The 24,919-nt window shown below is 38.4% G+C and overlaps 1 protein-coding gene across 1 annotated transcript in view; it reads right to left on the bottom strand.

The window, feature by feature from the left end:
• Positions 1–24,919, bottom strand: part of LOC107715213 (multiple C2 and transmembrane domain-containing protein 2-like) — a 60,228-nt gene that overhangs the window by 13,039 nt on the left and 22,270 nt on the right. Inside the window, exons 11-21 of the mRNA XM_016521292.1 lie at positions 24,420–24,606; positions 24,162–24,255; positions 23,923–24,025; positions 23,732–23,834; positions 23,539–23,640; positions 23,353–23,427; positions 22,954–23,073; positions 8,385–8,504; positions 6,801–6,842; positions 1,301–1,410; positions 570–679 (exon numbers count right to left, since the gene is read on the bottom strand). Coding sequence (XP_016376778.1) covers positions 570–679; positions 1,301–1,410; positions 6,801–6,842; positions 8,385–8,504; positions 22,954–23,073; positions 23,353–23,427; positions 23,539–23,640; positions 23,732–23,834; positions 23,923–24,025; positions 24,162–24,255; positions 24,420–24,606 — 1,166 coding nt within the window. The remainder of the gene's footprint in view (positions 1–569; positions 680–1,300; positions 1,411–6,800; positions 6,843–8,384; positions 8,505–22,953; positions 23,074–23,352; positions 23,428–23,538; positions 23,641–23,731; positions 23,835–23,922; positions 24,026–24,161; positions 24,256–24,419; positions 24,607–24,919) is intronic.

The raw sequence follows: 24,919 nt of genomic DNA, 5'->3' as shown, positions 1-24,919 counted from the left end.
ATTTGTAATGTATTTTTGATCAAATGCAGCCTTGGTAAGCATTAGAGACTTCTTTCAAAAACTAAAAAATCTAACCAACCCCAAATTTTTTAATATATTCAGAATTTCATATTTTAAGACAAAAAAAATGAATGAAAACGTGTACCCCCCCCCGCACACTTTAAAAGCAATCATCACGGGTGTGAAATCTCAAATTGACATTAGGGGCATTAACACAGCAAAATAATGCCTTCACTTGCTTACTCTTACTGTACATACATCATCAAACTTTCACAAGTTTACAAAGCCTCAGTCAGGAGAGGTGCAGCTGGCCTCCTCAGCTAACAGTGGATCATGTTCATGATTCTGATCAGCTGTCACAGGTAGAGTTATGAAAATGGATCACTTTTTAAATAGCTTTCGTCAGGCATCAGTAAAAGAGTCGAGCTCAAAGACAGTAAAGTGTGACTCTTTCTAAAACACCTCTGCATGACTTCCATTTAAAAGAAAGTGGAGACAGCTTAACAGCAGCACTGGAGTACCACGCATGATTGGGTGAAAGGGCTACACATGGTGTCTCACTTACTTACCCCACGCTAAAACTATGTACCGCAGAGGGATGTAGTACAAGGCGGCAGTCACCAGAAACAGAACCAGGCAGGCCAGGAACGACAAGAACGGTACTGACCAGTTGAATGTGCTGTCAATGGAGAAACAAGTTGAGTTAATTTACACACACAAATTATATGTACATACTGTACAAGTACATATGTACTATATATGTACTTATTAACAGTTCAGGTTAACATACACCTTGCTACATCAGTTTTAGTGCAAAATAAAATAAAAAAAACCTAAGAATAGCCTACATTATTAAAATAATATCATAAAATTTGGAGATTGAAGGTGTAATATTGCATGAATAAAGTAGACAAAAAAACAAAAATTACATTATTAAATGAAAAGGCATCAATAATCACAATAGGAATAGGTCACTGAGGAAGCAGCTGCAAGAATGGGGGAAAAATGGATTTGAGGATTTAGATAAATTGTATGTTAGGAAGGGATTTACCAACAAATAAATCCTTGGTCTTTTGGTATATCAGCACCAATATATAATTAATATCCATCTCAATGTTATGACTGTATTGTCAAAACTTTAGAAATTTATAAACGTGACACTAAAACAGTATTTTTAATAGAGGGTTCATAAAAATGTTAATGAATCTATTCAACAAAAATCTTAACACAGTATATGTAAGCTTATGAGCATAACTGCATACGTGAGCTTCATAAGAGGTATAAAATGCTCTGTTCTTACTTTTTCACGCTTTCCCCAATGCAAGCCACTTCATCTAAAGTGTTCTGAACTGTAAGTACAATTTCTTGAATCATGTGGATTTTTTCCATCAGTCCTTTTTTCTCTGATTCCTGAAGAGAAAGAAAAAAAGACAGAGACTGATGAGGGAAGTCAGCTGTTAGAAGCCGACAAAGGAAGAGCAGTTTATTTCCAGAGTGCCATCACCAGTATTTCATCTAGTCAATGGCCTGTAATGAGCTTCTGTAACATCTCCTCAGACGTGAAAAAGCTGTCACGGATCTGGGAGTATTTCAGCATTCGTCAGGCGCAAACAATAAAGGTGCATCACAATCAAAGATTAAGCGGAGGAGGAAAAAGATGTAAAAATGGCAATCAGAGAGCATACAGTGAGAGAGGGACTCGGGAGTTCGAGAACACAGACGGCATAAGATGCCAACTCGCGAGGTCGTCTCATCCCGAGTCTCTGCCGGGCAAGACTTGGCTCGTTTCCTGGGGTGCGAGCTTTTTCGAGTACCAGTTCTTGGCGTACGAAAGCTAAGAGTTGCCCACCTTATGGCAAGATTGAGTGCAGGGTTGAAATCATTGGATTTATCGTTTTCTGTATCTGAGCTCATGGGAGAAAGGTTGCAATGTCTGAGTGTAATCCTGTTATACAAAGCAATGTTTTTACTTCTTGTAAGAGAGATGGGAAATCCCATTGTCTTGTATTTGATGCATCACACAGTATTGGGTTGCCGTGTAATTCAGAGACATGGGCTAAATGGACTTTCGATGAGAAAAAAAAAAGAGAGAAATTCTATTCCATTTTACTTAAAGAAGATTGCTAGGGTAATCTAACGTCCAAAGCAACATGATCACATCAGAGATTCCTCCGACATAAGAGCCCATGAGTATAGTTCTCCAAAGGGGGAAAAGAAGAAAGAGAAAGAAGCCCTCACATCAAAAGGAGAAAATAATGACAGGAGTAATGACGGAGCGAGAGAATAATTGAGAGTATGGGGGGTGGTGAGAAAGACAAACATGTGATCGAGCACTGTGTATGTTTGTCTAAGCGACCGTCCCCCAGACAGCGGCCCCGGTGAGTCGGCCCCTGGGAAAGCTCATCCTAGACTCCCCACTGTCACTCTCCATTCGGTCCCAGACACAGGAAGCCAGTCATGCCTCCACTCAGCACAGCCCCTCTACTGCAGCCGCACACAGCATGTCCTAACATAAAGACTACGATATCAATCAAGAGAAAATCAACATGCCTCCTGTTATGAGTCATTTCAAATCCCTGCTTTGTGAGGAAAGTGCCAAAGGAGGATAAAGTGCAGAAGAAGATTTATTCCTTCAGTGTATCAACTGTGTTTGATATCAGCTCAAATGTCTTTAGTGTTTCTTTGCTTAATGAACAACGTGACTCTCGACCAACCGCAAGAAAAATGAACTTACAGTGCTCCCAAAAAATATTTTAACACTGAAGTCATATATTATATAACAAAATATCAAACCAATAATCACCAAGTCTCTTTTCGAGGAAAACATTTGCTAGCTTATTAAAGGAGACATATTATGAATGGAGAATATACCTGTGAAATGTAAGTTATGCATTCAGGAAGACAGCACATCTCATACACATTAAACAGCGCGAGTAGCCTAGTGTCCCCGTCAGCAGCACACGCAGCCTTTCTGTCAGAGCATATTCGTATCAAACTACTGTATATCAATATAAACGGTATTGCCTCATATCGAATCGCTTATAAAATATCGATATATCGTACAAACTCGATATACCGCCCAGCCATAGCTCGTACCTGCACACGAGTTACAAAAAAACAGTCGGTTATGTCTGTGAAGGCAAACAGCTGGAAAATAAATTGCATGTTTATTTTAGATCTGTGTGGCAGCAATATACATTAAATAAATCAATAAATCCACTGCTCTCGTCTCCTCTGAGGCTGGGACTCTAAATAGTATTCTGTGCTCATCTGTGCAGCCAAGGACAGAACAGTTAGCGTGTTTTGCTAAAACTTTCGCCATGGCATTAGAACTAGTACACTGTTGTCACTTGCGAAAACACAATAACGGCACCGTGGGTGTAAACTTACAGATTAAGGGGCGGTAATATTATAATGAGATCCCTTTGCCACGTCACCAAGGGAGCGAAATCAGACGCGCTCGTTTTCTCAGACGCTTGCAGAAAAAGGCTTACCAAAACAAAGTTACTGGGTTAATCTTCTTCGTGTTTCCTTGGTTGGTAGATGCACCGGGGACCTGATTATAGCACTTAAAACCTGGAAAAGTCAGATTTTCATGATATGTCACCTTTAAAATAATAATAATAATGAACAAGTATTTTTTTTCTGGTCCTTTCTACAGCTTGTAACACACGTTACGAAACAATGTTGATACAACGTTTAATGCTGAATGGTTGAAATTTATATGTAAACTTATGAGCACAATTGAGCTTGAGTGAAAGTGTAAAGTTTTTACTTTTTCAGTCTTTCCCCAATACAAGCTACATAATCTAAAGTGGTGTAAACTGTAAGATTATACAAGATCTGCTGGTCAAAAATACTAAATAGTGATGAGCTCCACATGTGGTTATTCTGCAAGGACACCTGACTTTGACTTAATAAATCCACTTCAAAGTAACTTGGAAAAAAATGGCTTATAAAAGTGACATCAGTTCCAAAGGCCATTTTGTTTGTTTGTTTGTTTATTTATTTGCTTTGCTTTTATATTTTGTTATCTAATGATATTTTTTAAGTGTGATTTAAGTGTCCAAAATCTTTTTTGGGTCACTACATGTTAGGTAACCTTTGTCACAGATTGCTTTGGTATGGCTGTAAGGTTTTAAAATGACAAACATCAAATATTTATATTAATGGAGACCAAAAGATGACAGTGAAAGCATTTTTAGAAGAACAATATACAAGTTCTCTGGACTATTGCGATTCATCTCCTTGAACCCCCTTGAAGTCAAACATCCTTTTTTCCACCTCTGAGGTGGAAACAAATTTTTTTGCAGAAATAAACTATTCAAGCTACACGTCTACTGATTAGAAAACCTGTGTTAGATCATATTCTCAATTCAGATGAAATTGTCAAATAACTTTTATGTTGGCTTAATAGGGAACAGATTGCACAAAGGCGAACAGAAAATGCAGTTTCACAGGGATGCTCTGCACAATCAAAATACTGCAAGGCAGGGTTCATTTAACATTCCTATAATTGGGTAAATGGCGTCAAATTTGAATATTCATTCAAAGCTGGTGCAAATATTCGCTACTCACTTATTCCACAATGGAATAACCAGAGGAACGCACCTAAATAAAACACCTGCGTTATTGGCTAAATGTGTTGCAAATGGGTTTGTTAAAGCTGACAACCGCAGTACAAACAAGCACAAAACACCCAACGCTCCCAAATGGATGTGTCACAGGATTGTGCACTCTGGAATACACAATGATTATGACATCAACACTCTGTCCTTGTGGTATGTGCTGAAGGTGATGCGTTAGATGTGAGGGGGGAGAGGGCTCGCGTGTTAGGAGACCACCGATGGTCCCCTGGGGTGCAGTGGAAGAAGGGGGTCAGCTCTCTGCCTGTCTAACCAAAGCGTGGTACTCTTAGGTGACCTTGTGCCCAGGGCCAAGCGAACAGGGCCTCATGGTCATATGGGACACACATCCAACGGGTTGTTTTCTCTTCTATCCTCTTGTTTTCTGATGCCATTAAACCAGTGTCTGTGTGCTCAACACTATTGATACTGAAAGCCAAAGGAAAGTTACATCACAGCACGTGATTTGTAAATTTCCCTCTCTCCCCCAGGACAGATTCGTGCTCATAGTGGAGATCTGTTGTGTATTATTTCTGCAGCCTCTCCTATCGGCTTTCTTTAGCTTCATTCCATTGCATCTGCGCCACTCGGCTGCAGGTTGACATATTCACATCCTCCAGGGAAAAACACACAGAAAAATGGGTGGTAATCGTAGCCTTCTCAGAGGGGACAGCCTTTTTATCCCCATGTAAACCAAAGAGTTGGAAAAAACTGCGCTTTTGAAGTGATCAAATTGAACACCGATCCTTCTCCAACCCCAAAACATTAGCTGCGATGACTTTGATAGGAAGTGTAAAGCTAGACTGTTTGATCAGCCTGCGTGATACCGAAGTCAAAGTGAAAAAACAAAACAGGACTTTGAAACAAGCCACCTTAAATTAGAGCTGACAACTTAAAATAAACATGGACATTTGGGTAATTAAATAAATGAAAGGAGATATTGCATTTACACAAGACGTGGAAGGGTGTAAAAACACGATATATCTCACTAGAAAAATACTGTTAATTCTGATACTCTTAATTAGAATTAGATAATAAAAAATATTTCAGGCTAATTATATAAATAAAACAGTTTAAATTAAACTAATATAATTTTTATGACATTAGCTTAATTTAAATGCACACATGCACAATCCACATATTTATATGATTTTTTTTATTTCTTGTTTCTCCCTCCAAGATATATTACAATGGTTTAGCTTCTGGGCATAAGCTAATGTGCTTGCACACACATATCATGCGTTTCATCCGTGAATTATCTGCTTGGCTTGGATAGGATTTGGAAGAGGAAGCTGTTTTTAACAGAGGGGTTCCTCTCAACAGATGAAGCTAGCCTGCGGTCATCATAGCAGAATATATTGAGCACATTATGGATATGAATCCTAGGCCCTAGCCGTACAGCGCAAGGGTCAGCGCTCGGAGGCTCAGAGCTGCACACTTCCGTACAACCAAGTCGGAAAGCAATAACGCATTATCTTCCTGTTAACCCGTTCTTCCCTGAACCAGACAGCGCGGACTAAAAGGATTATGAGCCTGCCCTGCCTCATTATGAATTTATTCAGCACTCAGCATTCAGATTTTGACCACCGTGACCGTTTACCATCCAAATGCGCCAGACAATGAAACCCTACCAGCTTCGATTTAGTTTTTTTCCTTTTTTAAATAAAGACGTTTGTACTGTTTCTAATGACTGAATGTTTTAGGAGTAATTGGATCTAAGCAGATTTGGGATAATTTGTTATTAGTCTAATGACTTACCTTAAGCATTAAAAAATAAAATGCTAAAAGGGGGAGTTCAACTGCAGTCGAGCCTCCCTATTTAGCCATGCCTGCCTCAAAATCCTTATAATGCCTCTATACCCCAGCGGAAGGCAAACTTCAATTAATGATGCCGTTCTGTGCTTATTTCTGCGTTTCTGCGTGACCACAGCAAAGCAACCAAATCCATTTGTCGTATGAGCGAGAATTCCCAGAGGACTGGTGTGAAAGTACTGGAGGAAAAATGTGCTTGCTGAATCGTCTGTCCTCAATTTGAACGTATTTAAGTTGAAGTTCTGAGTTAAATGCAGTATTAAAGGAACAGCGTGCAGTCCATCTACATATGCAGCACCCCAAGTACAGGCTCTATAAAAGTCAGCGGTTAATCAAAAACCATGCATGACACCAGTGAAATACCTTTTCATCCTCATCCTCGTCCTCGGCCACGGACATGTTCTCCTGCAAAAGAAGGAAAGAGAGAGAGAGAGAGAGAGAGAGAGAGAACGGATGAGATTGAGACATGTGGGCAATGGAGCATTTTCTTAACAAACACCTCGTAATGAAACCTTCGCTTGTATATACACCCCCATTGGGAGAGGCCCCGTTGCCGTAGCAACTGCCTCTCGGGTGACCTCGCACAAAAGAAGGAGGTGAATGAAAGGGGCCTTCCTCACAAGAGCGATGTCACAACCAAGCAATCTCATTTCTTCACAACATAAACACGTACAACACACTCACACATGCACCTGAAACCAAAAGGAAAGCATTTAATCTCAGCCGTTCGGGATCGCTCTCTATCAAGTCATCCCTTACCCTTCGAGGCTATTGAATGTAACCGTGGCGCTCTGTTTCTGCTAGGCCGAGGGGTGAGCATGAGGTGATGCTGGCTTTAACACTGTCAGAGAGCGCAGCCCCACCTGAGCCTGAGATATGGCACTGAGACGGGTTGGTGGTGTACAAAGAACTGCTACATTCTGAGTAAGGACTCAAATGTGCTTTATACAACCCACTGGAGATGAAGGTCACTCAAAGTGTGACTGCTATGTTAAAACTCACAACCAAGGGTGATTGGAGCATCTTAGACATCTTAACCTTTGTGAATGTTGAATTAATAGACAACATGATCTAATTATGATAGACTGACCAATTAATGTCTTTAGAAATGCTGTAAAAAGCTGACTGTTTTTAGTCTAGTAATGGGATATAAATTGCACCTAATGACCCAGAATACTTCATTCTGAATGGTCAATCAGCAAAATTCAGATGATGGTTTAATATACAAGGTGTATATCCGGTGCTTGTTTTATGTCACCCCATTCTCATTCTTGTTACATAATGAAATAATTTCAATTTAAATTAATACTTCATGACTATTTTTTTTGTTTGTTTGTTTGACAAGTAGCCATGTAATAATATAACATAATAGTGTAATATACAGTCATTTTTGTTTTATTATTGTGAATGTAATATTATATAATACACTACTGTTCAAAAGTTTGGGGTCAGTACGTTTTTTTAATACCAAGTAATACTTTTATTCAGAAATGCATTAAATTGATCAAAAGTGACAGTAAAGATGTTTAAAAAAAAAATATATATATATATACAGCATATTTCTTTCACAAAATCTGCATGAATGAATGATTTGTGAAGGATCATGTGACACTGAAGACTGGAGTAATGACTGCTGAAATCTCGTCTTTGCCATCACAGGAATAAATTGCATTTTAAAGTAGTTATTTTAAATTGTAATAATATGTCACAGTATTACTTTTTTTTAGTGTATTGCATCATATATTGTTCATGTTTGGTTGTGAAAAAATACAAATGACAACATACATTGTCTACTGTAGACAGATTAATCTGTAATCATTCATCAATAGAATCTGTAAGGTTTAAAAATGTATGCTTATTTCTTAATCCTGTGAGTCACCAGTATTGACTCTGACTTATTAGAGACCATTTCCTGTACAGCTGAGTGGGCGACATCACAGCACTCACCAAGTCCTGACTGTAGCTGGCCATGCCTGGTGTGATGTGGAAGTAGTTCCAGCCAATGAGCAGAAGGAGGAAGAGAGGCAACATGAACAGCTCCCAAAGCCACACTGTCAACACAAATATCTAATAAAGACAGCGAGAGATAGAGAGAGACAGAGAGGGGATCAAACAGGGTATGAGAATCACAAACAGCACAGTTGGCAATGCTGCCCCCACACACACACACACACATATGCATTACCTCTAATATGCATTTCTAAGAGTTTACATGGGAAATAAACTCTTAAGAAAATAGAAAGACTTGACACAGGGACTCTAAACCTCATCATTACAAGAAAACTGTAGTGCAAAGCTGTATCTGAGCATCCCACAAGACCTTCCAGCACCTCATAAAGGTGCCTGTGACAGCATCTGGGTGGTGTAGTATAGGAGATTTTAATAGTTTCAAAATCCATTTGCATCGATTAACACTGTGCTGGTGGTGTGTAATTTGGATGTGACAGAACAGAGCATCTGACAGGAGTGGTCCTCCACACTGCTCTGATGTACTGCATTTCAAATGCTTCCTGACTGCGATGCATTCCTGCTGCCTGACTGATAGCACACCAACACGGCTGCTGGAGGGCCGGTTGTAGCGTTTTACCACTGCAGAAAGAGACTGTGTAGACTCCTGGTAGAAAAAAGATGAATAATCCTTCAGAATTCCAGAAGAGAATTAGGTGCGCGACACCCACAGCACAGCACTGCACAGCACGCTGCTAATTGGACGGCTGAATTTAAACCCAGCTAGCGGCAACTTAATGAGCCTGAGAAATAATAAGACGACACTCACAGGGACGACTGTAAAACAAGAGGAAACATTTGGAGGAAACATTATTATAAAAATGCAGTCTGCACATTACAATTCAACCAATCTGTAACATAACATCTAAATGTAAGCAGGTTGTGTATTTATGTCAGAACATTTAATCAGTTCTGCTACAAATAACTAATGCATGTATTCGAAGAAAACCATGGAAGCACGGTATATTGGTACCATGAATCAGACATTTTCAGTGGCATTGGTTAATATTTGGTATACCTTCTATTAGCTGATTTAGATAACCTTCAGATTTCAATTACCTTCATCTTCATAGTTATGCGGAATATTATTTTTTTCTGTTTGTGTACACACAATAAATAAAAATATTTGAAAAACAGAAAATGTGCATTATACAATGGGAAAGAGGCACATGATGATAATCTCAAAAATAATATATTGGTCAATATAATGGTCTATCACTGATATATTCTGTACAATTAATCTGTAAACATAATAAGAACTAAAATATGAAAATTATAAAATATAAAAATATTACATATATTATTTTTAAATATAAAATAAATGGTAAGTAACACTTTAGTTTAGAGACCAACTCTCACCATTAAATAGTTGCTTATTAGCATGCATATAGCATATTGGCTGTTTATTAGTACTTATAAAGCATGCCTTGTTCTGCATGACCATATTTTAGATCCTTTAATCCTACCCCAAACAACTACCGTACTAACTATTAATGAGCAGCAAATTAGGAGTTTATTGAGGCAAAAGTCGTAGTTAATAGTTAGTTAATAGTGAGAATTGGTCCCCAAACTAAAGTGTGACCAAATAAATTAGTACAGTATATAATCAAAATATTAATATTTGCACTACATCAGTGTATTTTCATAATAAAATCAGCACAATCATCTATGTAACCTCAATGTAAATCAATAAATCAGAATTTTTACACCCGTTACTACACCGCACGTGACGCATCAAAAGCCAATAAAACCCATTATGATTAATTCTGTCTACGCTGGATGCTGCAACCTCAAGCTGTTTTGGAGCGATGCAACAACAATTGTGCCCGAGTTAGTCCTGTTTCATTTGAAGGTCACAAGATAGAGCTTGTACGATTGCACCTACACAGAACAACAGGCTTGCGTTTACATGGCATGCTGGAGGCTTGTTAGAGATAATATGTTCGACTTAAGTTAGCCGGGGCCTGCAGGCCTTACTTTAGCTGTAGTACAGTACCAGCATGTTCCTGTCAAATCAGCCAGTGGCCAGACATGGTGCTCTGGGGGCAGTCTACCTACTGCCACTCCCATGCTAGGTTCACTTTCACACATGCCTGCACACACACACACACACACACACACACACACAGCCACCAGGGATATGAGAATCGTGCTAAATGCACAGAGCACTTGGACAACAAACCACGCAGGCTCAACAACAACAGTGCACACATCTGGGTCTTTCTTTATTAATTCATTACAAATTTAGTCACACTATTGAAGGAGATGGCTGAAACTCTTTAACTCCTTATTCAGATTCAGGCTGAAAATCGTATTATAGCTTGTGAAGGTTGAATACGAGCAGCATCCCGCTGTAGTCGCTTCCACTTTTGGGACCCCATGCAGAGGGGCCCGCCTTCATCCTCACCCTCAGATAAACTCTAAGGGCTTATCAACAGGTTAGCTGTCATAAGTGATACCTTCCAAAGAAGTCGAGATAAAAAGTGAGCAAGGGAGAGAGCTGAGATGGAAAAAACCTGCAGACAGCCCAGCAGGAAAGTTGAACCTGCTTGCCCTGCCTGCAGAAGCTTCTACATTAACTACTAAAGCCTAATTGCCTGATCCCTGTCTTCCCATGCGAGTCAACAGTAGGAGACCATTCATTTGCAGCCTGGGAGTCTAGAGAGAGGATCTGTCACAGGTATTCATAATCGTCCACTAATGTAAATTTCCACTCAACTGCTCACAGGCTTGGTGGACAAGATAAAAGCACGCGGAGATACAGTAAAGTGTCGTGTCTAAATGACTGGATAAACAAAACCTGTCAAAAATGTCTTCATTTCGTCCCCAACAGTGTGCGTGTGTGTGTATATGTGGAAGCATGCTGGATTGACATGCCTTTTCCCTGGTGCTAATAAAAACGCAACAGCGAACATCTGGAAAAGTCTTTCCGATTTCAGTGCAAAGGCGGTGTCTGATAGCCTTGAGTTAATAAGCAGAGTTACTGCTACTCAAATCCTACACTGCTCCTGCTAAACACACTCGACTAATTCTCCACTAAGTGGTTAGCGTTTTATTAGTGCAGTGATTAAAGGAAAGGGAGGACGAGGTAAAATCTGACAGACGCTAGAGTTAATTTATATTGAAGAAGAAATCCAGCTGTACACTGGTTTTCCTTTCAGACACAGTGATGTTTTACTGCTTGTTAAGTGCATTATTGCAAACAGAATAGCTAATATTTCGTAAAGTCACATGTATGGGCTACAAATCTACATAGAACTAAACTGAACTTTTTAGGCCGTTTTTTTTTCTTACAGAGAACATTACAAGACTGGAATCAAACCTATAAATTCCACATGGTGGCCACAGAGAGCACGTCTTAACTGCTAGGCCACACTGCTGACACTAAGCCAATATGTTACATGAAACAAGTGACTAAACAAAATAAAATGTAAAAAAAGGTGGTGCAGAGCCGTTAACAGCCATGATTAAATTCTTCTAATTACAAACAACTGCAGGCAAGCCTTTTCTATTCATATGACAGACAGTGATGAATAACACCTGCGACGATAGTGAGTGACAAAAACAAATATCAAAGACGATGACTTATACAAGACCAGAAAGTCTTACAGTTAACACTTTACAACTGGATTTTTTTCTTTTTTTAACCAAGTATATCACAGTCAATGTTGCCATGTTCACTTATATGTGTATTAGGGCTGTTTCATGTATAAATATGGGCAGTGACAGATTTGAATGTTTTTAGTCTTATTTCCAGAAAGTAGTCGTGTACTTGGGCTTATTTGTTGAAGTGAGTTATTTTGGGCTTGTTTTGTCAGACCCAGTTGAATGTTTTTCTAGTGAGATCTGACAACAATAAGCCCAGACTTTGGGTTAAGCCCAGACCACACAGACAGCAACTCAATCTAAAACCTGATGACACACAGCTCATATCTCCAACTTTGCGAGTTACTCCAACCAACCAAAAAAGCAACACACACAAGACTACATGTTTGTCTTGTGTGTTGACCATTACAGTGCAGAGAGGCTATTGCATTGTTGTCCAGTGTGTTTCCGTTCACACAGAATAAATGCAGGTGTGAGGCCTGGACATTTAAGAGAGTCAGTTTGGTTAAATAATGCAATTATCAGTTCATAAATGTATATACACTTTATTAAGCAAAGCTTACACACATATTCTGCTGCTGTATGAATCTAAACATTATTTAGATTGAAATATGTTGACTGTCCAAGGAGGAAAAGATTACTTTGAATTATACTAGAGTGGCCTGCTGTAGGTGATGGAGATCACTTTCTCCTCTCCTCAGGCACCAATAAGGACCACCAGAAGACCGGCCTAGCAGGAGGTTAAGAACTGCCTGATGGATATATTTTAGCGAGCAGCTAATATGATTGCACTAAATGTATTTCTGAGGCTTCTCAAGACAATCCCCTGGTCAGAGGAATTCCTATACCTAATAATAAGGCACTCAGTGATTAAAAGTGTGAATAAAATAAGTCCTGAGCCGAAGCCAGGCTGGCAGAAGTACGCCACCCACGCTCTCCAGGGAGGGGGAGAGGAGAGCTATGGCAGGAACAAAAAAAGCATTGTCATAAGATAAATATAAGCTCATTCAGTTAATAAACACAGAAAGACAAACTGAGCTGGGATCATGTCCTATAAAGTTGGTGTTTAAATCTGAAACAGTCGGGAGTCCATGAATACTTAAGAACTGAACAGCAACGTGGGGAGAATTAGCAAGATAACACTGGACATATTGGACTGCTGTAAGATGCATATGAAAAATGCTAAACTGTTTTGGGCCATTAATAAAAATTGACTCACACAAAGGAGTTCTCATGATCATCACCACATTTTTTGTAATATTTTGTTTATTTCATATGGACTACTGTTGAAAAGTTTGGGTTCGGTAGGATTTTTAAATGTTTTTTAAAGATGTCTCATGCTCACTGTATTTTGATCATTGTATTTATCAATAATACAGAAAAGACAATGATATTGTGAAATATTATTACAATTTATAATAACAGATTTCTATATTATTATTTTTTAAATTTAATGTTTTCTTGTGATGGCATAAACTGTTTTGGGCCATTACACAGCTAAACCAAATAACTAGACAAGTCTCAGTGGGTTTGACTTTGTAACAATTTAGATTTGAGGCAAATGAATAAGATATTAACCAATGTCTTCAATGACTGCTGAACAAATTTTTAAGAAGCACTTTACATGGTTAACATTGTTATGCATCTCAGAGCACTAACATTTCAGATTTGTGCATTCTGACGGGGAAATCTATTATGTGTGTGTATCCTCTCAGAGCAAGTGAGCACTAACTAAACCATGAGGGGAGGTTTGAGTCTCTCTTGTGTCCCTCTCATGCATTTATCTTCCGCAACAGCGAGACGCAAACAACGGCAGCAGTGCCAGCCTGCCTTATGAGGGTCAGACGAAGGGCTGTGGACGGATGCCAACAGTTTATATATATATATATATATATATATATATATATTTATATTATGTATAATAAAATTTTGAATCTCAGGTTTTTAATGGTCTCAGGATTTTGGAACCCACTGTGTAACTATAGTACGTCATGTATACAAAAGAACACAACACTGACTGGCTAAAATAACCCAGGAATTTATAAAGGGAGATTAGTTTAGCTAAAAGCATTGTCATAAGATAAATATAAGCTCATTCAGTTAATAAACACAGAAAGACAAACTGAGCTGGGATCATGTCCTATAAAGTTGGTGTTTAAATCTGAAACAGTCGGGAGTCCATGAATACTTGAACTGAACAGCAACGTGGGGAGAATTAGCAAGATAACACTGGACATATTGGACTGCTGTAAGATGCATATGAAAAATGCTAAACTGTTTTGGGCCATTACACAGCTAAACCAAATAACTAGACAAGTCTCAGTGGGTTTGACTTTGTAACAATTTAGATTTGAGGCAAATGAATAAGATATTAACCAATGTCTTCAATGACTGCTGAACAAATTTTTAAGAAGCACTTTACATGGTTAACATTGTTATGCATCTCAGAGCACTAACATTTCAGATTTGTGCATTCTGACGGGGAAATCTATTATGTGTGTGTATCCTCTCAGAGCAAGTGAGCACTAACTAAACCATGAGGGGAGGTTTGAGTCTCTCTTGTGTCCCTCTCATGCATTTATCTTCCGCAACAGCGAGACGCAAACAACGGCAGCAGTGCCAGCCTGCCTTATGAGGGTCAGACGAAGGGCTGTGGACGGATGCCAGATTACATGAACGTATCTGTGCAAATCTAACAAGGCTGACTACTGGCTGCAGGCTTAATGTGTGTGTTCGAGAGAGCCGATGAAAACGGGCAACTTTAATGTGAACAGAGGATCCTTGCAGCATTGCCACACTTTTCCCTTTCTCTGGATTTTTTCCAAGGTGAAATGGAAGGCGAAGCGAGTAACCTACATTGGTGTCTTGATTAAAATACAGAAAAATTACAACATTTACAGTGAATCAAAGGCTCCAGTGGCTGCTACAGTCATGCATGTCTGCAGTAAGCAACAAAGACAAAAGAGAGAGCATGCGATGCATAGAAAAGGTTGTGTAAGACCAATAAGACATGTTGTGGTCAGATTGGAGACTTTCAGGATTCAGAACTGTGTAAATGGTGTGACAGCTATCAGGCTTATATTTCTAAACTAATATATCTATTTTTAACAATATCTGTTATTTACCAAAATGCCCATCTACAAATTGGAGACATTCAGGATTTAAAACTATGCAAATGATCATTCGTGAACGATTTGTTCTTTGCATGTGTCACATGAATAACGAACTAAAGACTCGGAAGGTGAACTAATCTATTTTTTTTTCTTTTCTTATAATTGATCTGATTCCCTAATTTGGAATATGAACAAAGATTGCTTATGTAAACATGCATGAGGAATTTGGCTTTTGAAACTATAACATTTGAACTGACTTGAATAACGATTAGTTTATTCATTTGTTTATTATGCTGACCTCGATCAAATGATACAGTCACTAAAATGATCAGTCTTCCCATCACTAGCAAATGATGCGAAAGTGATCATGTTCAATTATTTATATAATAATATATCTATATTAAATAAATATATAAAGATAAATATTATGTTATTCACCAATATGCCCTTCTGTGCAGACCAGACACAAGACATAACATTCATCAAAAAAAAAAAAAAAAACTTTTAAAAGCAGTTTTTTTTTTAATATATAATATTACAGAATATTTTGGTGACTAATTAATGCAATTAAAACATTTAATCTGTTAGAATGTATCACAATGTATGTGAACATGTCTTAAAATACAATGATGAATGTTTTAATTAAATTATTTCAAAATGGTCTCATCTGGCTATTGTGGATAAAATTAACAGTCATAAATTATTAAAAATAATTCTGAAATTAAGACAGTTATATTTAATTTATAATTTCTTGTAAATCTAATCATTCCCAATCATGAACATACTGAAATAGATTAACTGTAGCTGTTGCATATAATTTGTGTAGGAATGTGATCCTACAACCACACTGCAGACTGTGAGTGTATGATACGTGTTTTTGTGATTCACAGCAACAGCCGGCTGGACTGTGGCTCATGTCCTTATCAGTGGAGCGCTGGAGTGGACTGTGCGCCCAGAGGGAAAGAGAGTGAGAGAGGAAGAGATAAAGTCTCTCTGTCACCGGCGGTGTGGAGGCCAGCGTACAGAGCCCTGTGGTGCCTGTCAGCAACTGGCATGCCGACCCCACCCCGCCGCACTGGCCACCAGTGTTTAATCCATGTTGGGAGCGTTAATATTCAGCAACCTCACGGGTGACAGATCTGCCATGCGAGCCTTCTCCCCTGGGGCGGGCGGCACCCCGAGTGTCAGCTCAGCTCACGGAAGCTCAAACACACATACGCGTGCATACGTCACGGCCAGCCGACCGGGCTGCGGCCACGGGCGCCTGGGGAGAGTTGTCCTCTGTGACTGTGGAGGTGGCGAGCGTGTTAGTGCTGGTCATTACAACATGCAAACGCGCACAGACATGTGCATCAGGGTTAAAGACGGAGCATGTTTGTTCGGCAAAAAATGAGTGCAGCATGCAAGCTGTTTATGCTAAAGCATGTTTATGCACAGATGGAACAAGAATATTAAAAATATACACAAATTATGCAAAGCAAACAATGAATATGTAAACACGCAAAGCGCACATTTAAATGGAGTGATCATAAAAATCTACACTCATAAGTAGAGAGAATAAGCATTCAACAGACAGACGAAGGGAGGAGCTGTCAGTGGTGCTACTGTCAGCGTGAAGGATAAGAGGGATGTGTGCGGGGTCAAGGCAGAATCGGCGTTGAGCCCCAGGAGCGGTACGATGACACAGAGCATACACATCTCAATAACAACACTGACACTGTCAAATCTCCAGCCATCACAGCACTGTTAGAGGCCGCTCAAATCCAGCTCTTTAATTATTAATCCCTTCCTCCAGAGTTTCAGGAAGAGCCCGTGCACATATATCACTATCAAGGGTTCGCCCTTCTGTCATACTCGCAGCACAAACTCCCTGACAGTTTCTTAAAGCCCACGAGGCACACAGCGGGACTCACACACACATATGCGCACATTCGCTTCAATGTAGCTGTCCAGGGAAACTTTCCGAGTGAAGTGAAACAAAGGTGAGGGACAAAGAAAACCCAGACAGACAAAAATCTAACACAGAGACCAGGACTGTCAATCAATTAAAACATTTAAGTGAATGAAGTACATGTTATGTCCACTAAATAATCAAATGCATTGCATATTTAAATATTTGGTAAGGAAAGCCCCAAATTACAGTAATTTAAGATAAATAAAAGGACATTTCAGCCCCCCCCCCAAAAAAAAAGAAAATCCTGTCATTGTTTACTCAACCTAACCAGTATGACTTTCTTTTTATTGTGCTATAATAATATAAAATATGATGGATTTTGAGAAATATATGAAGTATTTATACATGTTGTCCATAAAGTAGAACTCAGTGGTAACCAAAACTATTTGTGTACCACTATTCTGCAAAATATCTTATAGAGTCATACAGGTTTGGAACAGCATGAGGGTGAATAAATGACAGAATTTTCATTTTTGTGCAAAATATCACTCTTAAGGCATTTAAATGTAATTTTAATATATTATTGTTGGATGTTGTATGCAAATGTTCTCTTCGATGTATTGTTTATTTTTGCCTGTCTCACCCATCACAGAAGTATCTATATAACATAAACCTTTATTATTATTAAATTATTACATTTAAATTAATTTTTATTTTTATTTAGTTTTTTCTCTATAATATTTAATTGGGATTGCTCAATTAAAGCATTCAAAGGACATATATTCAGTAGGCCACGTCCTGATCACCCCACTTGATGCACAATAAATTATTAAACCAAGTAAATCATTAGAGATTTAACTATAATGATTTAGAAGACAATATATGATTTTTGTTATTTCCATATCATTGAACATGAGCTTATCATTGGTCTACAGTCCACAGCGAAGCTGACTTACAGTAGTTCACACTGGAAGAGTGATTGCATTCCATCTGCACTACTTTGTAGTTGTTTGCCTACGTTCACATGTTGACGGATGTCTAAGGCCATTACGTTTTGCTGTTTTTTAGTGTCCCACACAGTGTTTAAAACGCAGTGTCAAGTTAAAACAGTTCAACTTTTAAAGACATGTCTTAAGACCCCTTGAGCTGTGCTGACAGTGAAACCTTCCACAAATGAAAAAAAAAAATCCTTGTTGGGGAATTACAATTAAAAGTATGAATTTTTGTAAGTGCATATTTTTTATGTAATTAACTGCACTAAATTAACATTAACTTGACAGCCCTAGCACAGACAGGAGGTGCAATACAGGAAAACCCCTCAATATCAGAAGATCATTGCGTTATCCTGAGGACATTACACGAGTTAACTGGAATAACGAATCAGGTCGTGGAAATGCTGATAATCAGTCTAATCCTGGCTGTCCCAGTAAGCCAGTTAATAGCTTAGACCGTGCCCGCCACTTTATAGTGTTCCCTCAGGACCCAGAAACCTGCTCAGACCCCGTCCTGCCCAGTAAGCCAGCTAATAGCTTAGACCGTGCCCGCCACTTCATAGCGTTCCCTCAGGACCCAGGAACCTGCGCAGACCCTATCCTGCTATCATGCGGTGCTGGCTGTTCTGTTAGACAGAAACAGGAAGAGAGAGAATGAGAGAGAGAGAGAACGCTCCGTCACAGCTGCCAACTGTGTTTACAGCTGCACGGCATCAAACATTCATCAGATGCCATCTTTACAGTCTGTGATGTGAAGCAATCAGCATTTCACAGCCTGTCAAATGATGTCGAAACCGCTTGCTACCTGGCAGTGTCAAAAAGGGAAAAAAAAAATCTCAAACACACACACACACAAACACACGTCCAGGTTTTCCTTTCTAGTCCAGACTACTGACAGACGAAGCAAGCTCATATGTTAAAATATTAATTCTACTTAAATACTTAAATACACTCTAATGACAGCAAAGCTCCAAATCAGCTTTCAAGTGTAAATAATCTATTTTTTCCTCACCCTTCGATCCCTTTCATCTTTATTGAAAATGCTTGAAACTAGAGTTCAGAAGCAGCAAATTTGGCCAGTTAATGCCTGGATGGGTAATGCTCATTTAGCCTGTGGTGGAAACTTTTTGGAGTCTGTTTGCTCTGTGCAATGCGCTGTAAGAAATTACTTTGCTTAATGCTTACCATCAGAATTGTCATCGGCCTGCTCTCGACTAATACCTGTTCTTATCATCAGCCCCTGAAAGTGTGTGTGCACGCATGTTTCGACAGTGCTGTAGCTCCATCTACAGGCCAAAGTGAGACGTGCAGCAGAGAACTCTGTGTGACCCATCTGCAGTCTCCACTGATGTATGCCACATTCATCTTTCTCAAACTAAGTGCAAGCCACATCTAAAAAGTGGTATTTTATAAATATTTTATCTGTCATGGCCCTCCTTCTTACACTCCTTGTAGTTGTCTGACTTTAAAAGTGCTGTTTCTAGGCTCATTACTGTTGCATAAACAAGCAATAAAACTATGTATGTAAGCGGTCTGTCTGGTTACGACACGTACGACAGAGCACGGCTGCATGCTTTTGGGAGATATATCAAGAGTTCTTTGCAAATGCATATGAAGATACTCCTAATGAGACTGGTAAACTGTTTAAAAACAGTGCCTTGGGTGGACATGCATGAAAAATTTAAAGGAACATTTACAGGGGATTTATGCAAAAAGAAACGGGCGAACCACTGTTTTTATTTTCTTGTTTTAAACATAAACCTCACAACATTTTGAAGAAAAACAACTATGTTTTTGTAGATGTTTTATATTTAATTAAATGCAATTTTAAAATGTAAAATTAAAGATTACACTTTTAAGCTGTCCTTTTTACTGTGTGATCATACAATTAAGTTCTAAATAAAATGTACATCATTGTAACGTTTGGGTTAGGATTAGGTTTTAGTTTAGGGTTAGTTGCTTGTAATTGTGTATAATTGACTAGTATTAAAGTACATGTAACGTGTAACAAGCAAACTAAAATATTTATTTAAAAAATACATTTAATTATTTAAATCATGATATATTTATCTTAATCACTATATAATTATCTTATTGTCTTATTTCTTATAATTCTATATCTCATCCAAGACAAAAACACCTATGAAGCAAGTTATTTTTGCAGTGGCTTTTGTTTCTGGTTGCGATCTGACATTAGGTGATTCTGATCATCCTGTACAAAGACTTAAAATACAAAAGCCGTTCATAATTATAAAGGCCAAATCAATCAACTAGGGTCATTACAGGTGTACTTAAGTTAAACTTAACTTTATATGTTATGTTTCCCTCCTTCTGAGGTCCAATCAAAGTTTCTTTCCATAACAAAGAATAAACTATTATACAATATAGAAAAGTTGTGTGCATATATGCACACGCACAAAGCAGAGGATATTCAAACTAAAACATGCACCCACACACATATTTCCCACTCTCCACAGATGAAAGCTGTGTTTTGCGAGAGGGAGCGTGTATATGCGCTGTGCTGTGTGCAGGTCGGGGTGGTGACCTCTGGGATTTCCAGCACTGGGGTGGGAGTGTGTTCCGGGAACAGGCGCTGCCTGTGCAACCTACAGACCTGGACAAAGAAACCGCAGCACCGCAAATGCATTAGAAGTTGCGTAAAGTGTAAAAGCTAAAGGACAGAGACTCCACTGACTCTATGAATAATGTATTGTAATGTATTTTAAATATATGTTTGTAAAGTAAATAGTATCCTCTCTTCACTGGTTACTTTGTGTACTACATTCCAAGTATACAGGCCTACATTATAAATGAAACGGCTGACATGACTACGATGACATGGATTGGATGAGAAAACGTAGAGGAAAGCACGGTCTCCTCTAATTATGCTCTTTTTAGAGGCAAGCATCTGTCAATGTCTAACTCTGTTACCTTATTACCGCAGCCTACAGATATGCATACACCCATACAGCGAGAGAAAGACAGATATGTGTTTCTTAACCCTTGAGGGTTACACGCTGTTTTATAGTTGCCTTGCAACATGTATGATAATTAAACATGAGAGAGTGCAAAAAAAAAAAAAAAAACATGAAATTGGTCTTTAAAGCCTAAAACAGGCATAGTTGAGATTCACTCCTCAGCCTGTTGTTTCTAAAGCCTGGACGATTTACACAGGTGCCCTATTTTCATTTTTCCTGTCATCTCCATACCTCAGCATCACCTGCACAGCTCTGAACGCAGTGGTGCGGAAACAGGCCACATGCTAGTGGAGATGAGATGATACTCTTTCTGTTCTCAACCCACACGTGTGCAGACAACGATAGGGCCGGCAACAGGACGTCCCACCCGTCTTCCCAGCTTGACACCCCGTCTCCTCAGGTGGATGGGTGCACACGCCTCCAATGACTCCCCTTCGGGGGGCACTGCTCATTCCAGTAGCGAGCCGCAGCGGCACGGGAGACTGCAGATTACACTACGGCTCCAAGAAACCTCTAAAAATAACTGCTTGTGTGTTATAGCATGGCTTAAAATGCTTCCTACTTGGCTACAATAAAACACAGCACTGTGTGCTGGAACACACACTGGAAGGGCTCACGCATTAGTCTGTTTATTGCTAGTATTACTAATAGTATACACTATCATTCATAAGTTTGGGAGCAGTAAGATTTTTTTTTTTTTTTTAATTGAAATTAATATTTTTATTTTGCAAGGACACATTAAAATGATCAAAAGTGACAGTAAAGACATTTACGATACTAAAAAATTACATTTCAAATAAATGCTGTTCTTTTCGCCAAAGATTCCTGAAAAACATGTATCACAGTATCCTCAAAAATATTAAGCACCACAACTGTTTTTATAAAAAATAAATATTTCCTGAGCAACAAATCAACATATTCGAAGGATGTTTGAAAGGATCGTGTGACACTGAAGACTGGAGTCTGGGCTGCTAAAAATTCATCTTTGCCATCATGTGAAATGAATAACATTTAAAAATATATTAAAATAGAAAACGGCTATTAAATTGTAACAATATTTCAGTTTTATTGTTTTTGCTGTATTTTGATTAAATAAATGCAGCATTGATTAGCATAATTAAACAAGTCTTACCAACCCCAAACTTATGAATGGTAGTGTATGTAACAAACAGATCAAAGGATGAAAGCAAATCTGATTCTACATTGCCATACTTTTTTGAAATTTTGCTATTGTTTAATTGACAGGAAGCGATTCAAACCTGAATGGTGCAGACAAGTACCAGAGCGTAATGTGACCGGAGCATATTCGCTCCTTTTTGGCACTGTTCAACTGACATGAAATGATTGAAACGGAATCGAGACATGTCCTAAACCAGATTCAAACCTGAATCTCTCAAATAAGCACCGGAGCTCAATGTACCCAGAGCACATGTGCTCCTTTATGCCACTGTTTAATTGACAAGAACTTATTTTTAACAGTATCTGGACATGTCTAAGTCCAGATTTAAACCTAAAACTCCCACATAACTACAGAAACTGGAGTACGTGTTAACCCCTAAGCCACAACTCCTAACACATCGCAACAATTCCAGTAAAACACACACACTTCTTATTTTTTAGAAAATCCTAAAAAAAGAAAAAAAAATCTCCTTTGTGGATTAAGTTGTGGTGGGTGTTCAATAACAGTTATTTATTAAAAAAATAAAATAAAATGGATAAAAAAATCATTGATTCACAACACTTTATGGCTGCACCCTAACAGGGCAGGGCCAAATGAGCACGGTCTGTTTTCCGTCTTGTGAAAAGTTGCTATTAAGGAGCAGAGCGTTTTCTTCAAAGAGGGATTACACAGATGCGTTCTCTAACCTCAGGTTACTAAAAGGGCCACAGAGTTGAAATCTTGTAAACAGTGGTATGAAGTCTTACCAGGAAGGCTGTAATACTCCTTCGCGTGTTCTCCCAGTGGAAGCAGCTTTTAATATACTGCAGCGTATAGAGAATGGCCATGCTGATCTTCCTCACTCGATAGATATTACATGCTAAAAGCTAATGGGGACAAAGCAGTAGTTAGCAAGATGTGCCTGAGGACGTAATGCTCACAACATGACATTCACTCAGGTGTAAAGAGGCTTTTAAACTGAAGGTTCATTGGTGATAAATATTAATAAGTCAAGTCATCTTTGGTGTCTAAAGAGCTTCAGGCGGTGCTGGAGGAAAAAAATGAACATAATGAGTCTCTAAAGGTGCCAACAACAAACCTAATATTAAGAGAAAGTAGAAAATATGGTGCCAAATTATGCTGTAATCGTTGTCGATAAAGCTCACCTTTTTGTTAAACTTTGGGTTGTCCTCTGCAAACTTTGTTTCCTTCGGCTGGAAGGTTTTCAAACCTGCTCTGATCTAAAAAAAAAAAAAAAACTTCTTTTTACTTTACTTCTTTTCAGTAAAGGCTATCTGGTATCATCCATATTATTCATAAATAGTCATATTTATTTAATATGATGCACTTACAGGATTGTAGAGGACATTCAACTCCAATGTGATGCTTCCTTTGGTCGTCCTTGATAGATTATTATTCTTCAGCATTCTGGTTATTTGTTGGCCATTAGAAACCTAAAGGCAAAGTAGTGGTACTGTATGTTAATATTGGCACGATTAAAAATGTACAACAATGAATATAAAAATTATTCTGTGTGGTATTTACAGTCAACAAAGGAATGGCAACTTTTCCCAGGAAGTCTGGAGCTTTGTCCCCATCATCATGATAGACTGTGAGCACCAGAACATCATGGATGTCCTTAATGGGACTTAGGACATGCCAAAATCAATGTTATATCATTACCATGAACATGCATATTAATACAACAAGATATCTACAACATCGGTATAACTTACAATGTTAGGGCTGTTCTCCATTCAGGATTCAGGGTTTTGGATATTGTGTGAGTTTGCAGTTTGCTATTACCAAGCTCAAGAGTACAAAAAGGGTCACTTTTACCTGATGAAGATAAGATATTCTAACGTTATTATGATTGAATAAATCTTTATAATAGGATATACTGTACTTAATATCTGACTGACTGTACAATATCCCCTACATACATTATGGTATTATATTTAATACAGATATGTACCACTTATATCTGTTGATGGAAGATCTGTGGCTTTTATTAACTTGATTTGAAGATAGCCAACATCGTTTAAGTCCCACAGACAGTTCATCAGTCTCTGTAAAAAAAAACAAAAAAACTTTTATCTTTAAAAAATAAATATAATCATATAAATGTACAAATATTTATAAGCTATAGAAATTACAAATAATTTACATGATTGAGTTGAAAGGTAACCAAAAAAAAAAAAGGAAATCTAAAATAGCACAATGTAATACTCACATATTTCTCCTGCGTCTCCTGAAGGGTTGTGAGGTTATCTAATGGAGCTGACTGGATGTCTGAGATGGATGCACCAGAACATGGAGTCATTGTGACCAAAAACACCAGTTTGCCCTTGTTTGGGTCCAGCACACAAGTATATAACTGCCTCTGATTGACAGGAAGTCTGGTCAGGTCAATATCTAGCCTGTGAAGAGTCATCAGTGAACAGACGTGTAGTGGGACTGTTAGCTGTGTTGCTGATAGTAAAAGTGAATTACTATTACAAAATACCATTACAAAAAAAAAGAAAAGAAAAAAAAGAAATAAATTGAAATGCCGACGTCTTACGTCATCCGCCCGGAGCTGCTTCCATGTACAACAGTGAGCGCAAGCTAGATTAAATTGATTATTACGTTTTAAATATGGTTATTTTTCTTACAAAAACGCATCGATTCGCTACAGGAGGCCTTTGTTCACCCCCCGCAGCCGTGTGAGGCACTTTTTATTATGGATGAATG

This window comes from Sinocyclocheilus rhinocerous, unplaced genomic scaffold (genome assembly GCF_001515625.1).
Source record: "Sinocyclocheilus rhinocerous isolate Xijiao unplaced genomic scaffold, SAMN03320098_v1.1 scaffold659, whole genome shotgun sequence".
Classification (NCBI taxonomy): Eukaryota; Metazoa; Chordata; class Actinopteri; order Cypriniformes; family Cyprinidae; genus Sinocyclocheilus; species Sinocyclocheilus rhinocerous.
Note: the sequence above shows the minus strand (reverse complement) of the source record. Positions and strands in the feature narration are given on the sequence as shown.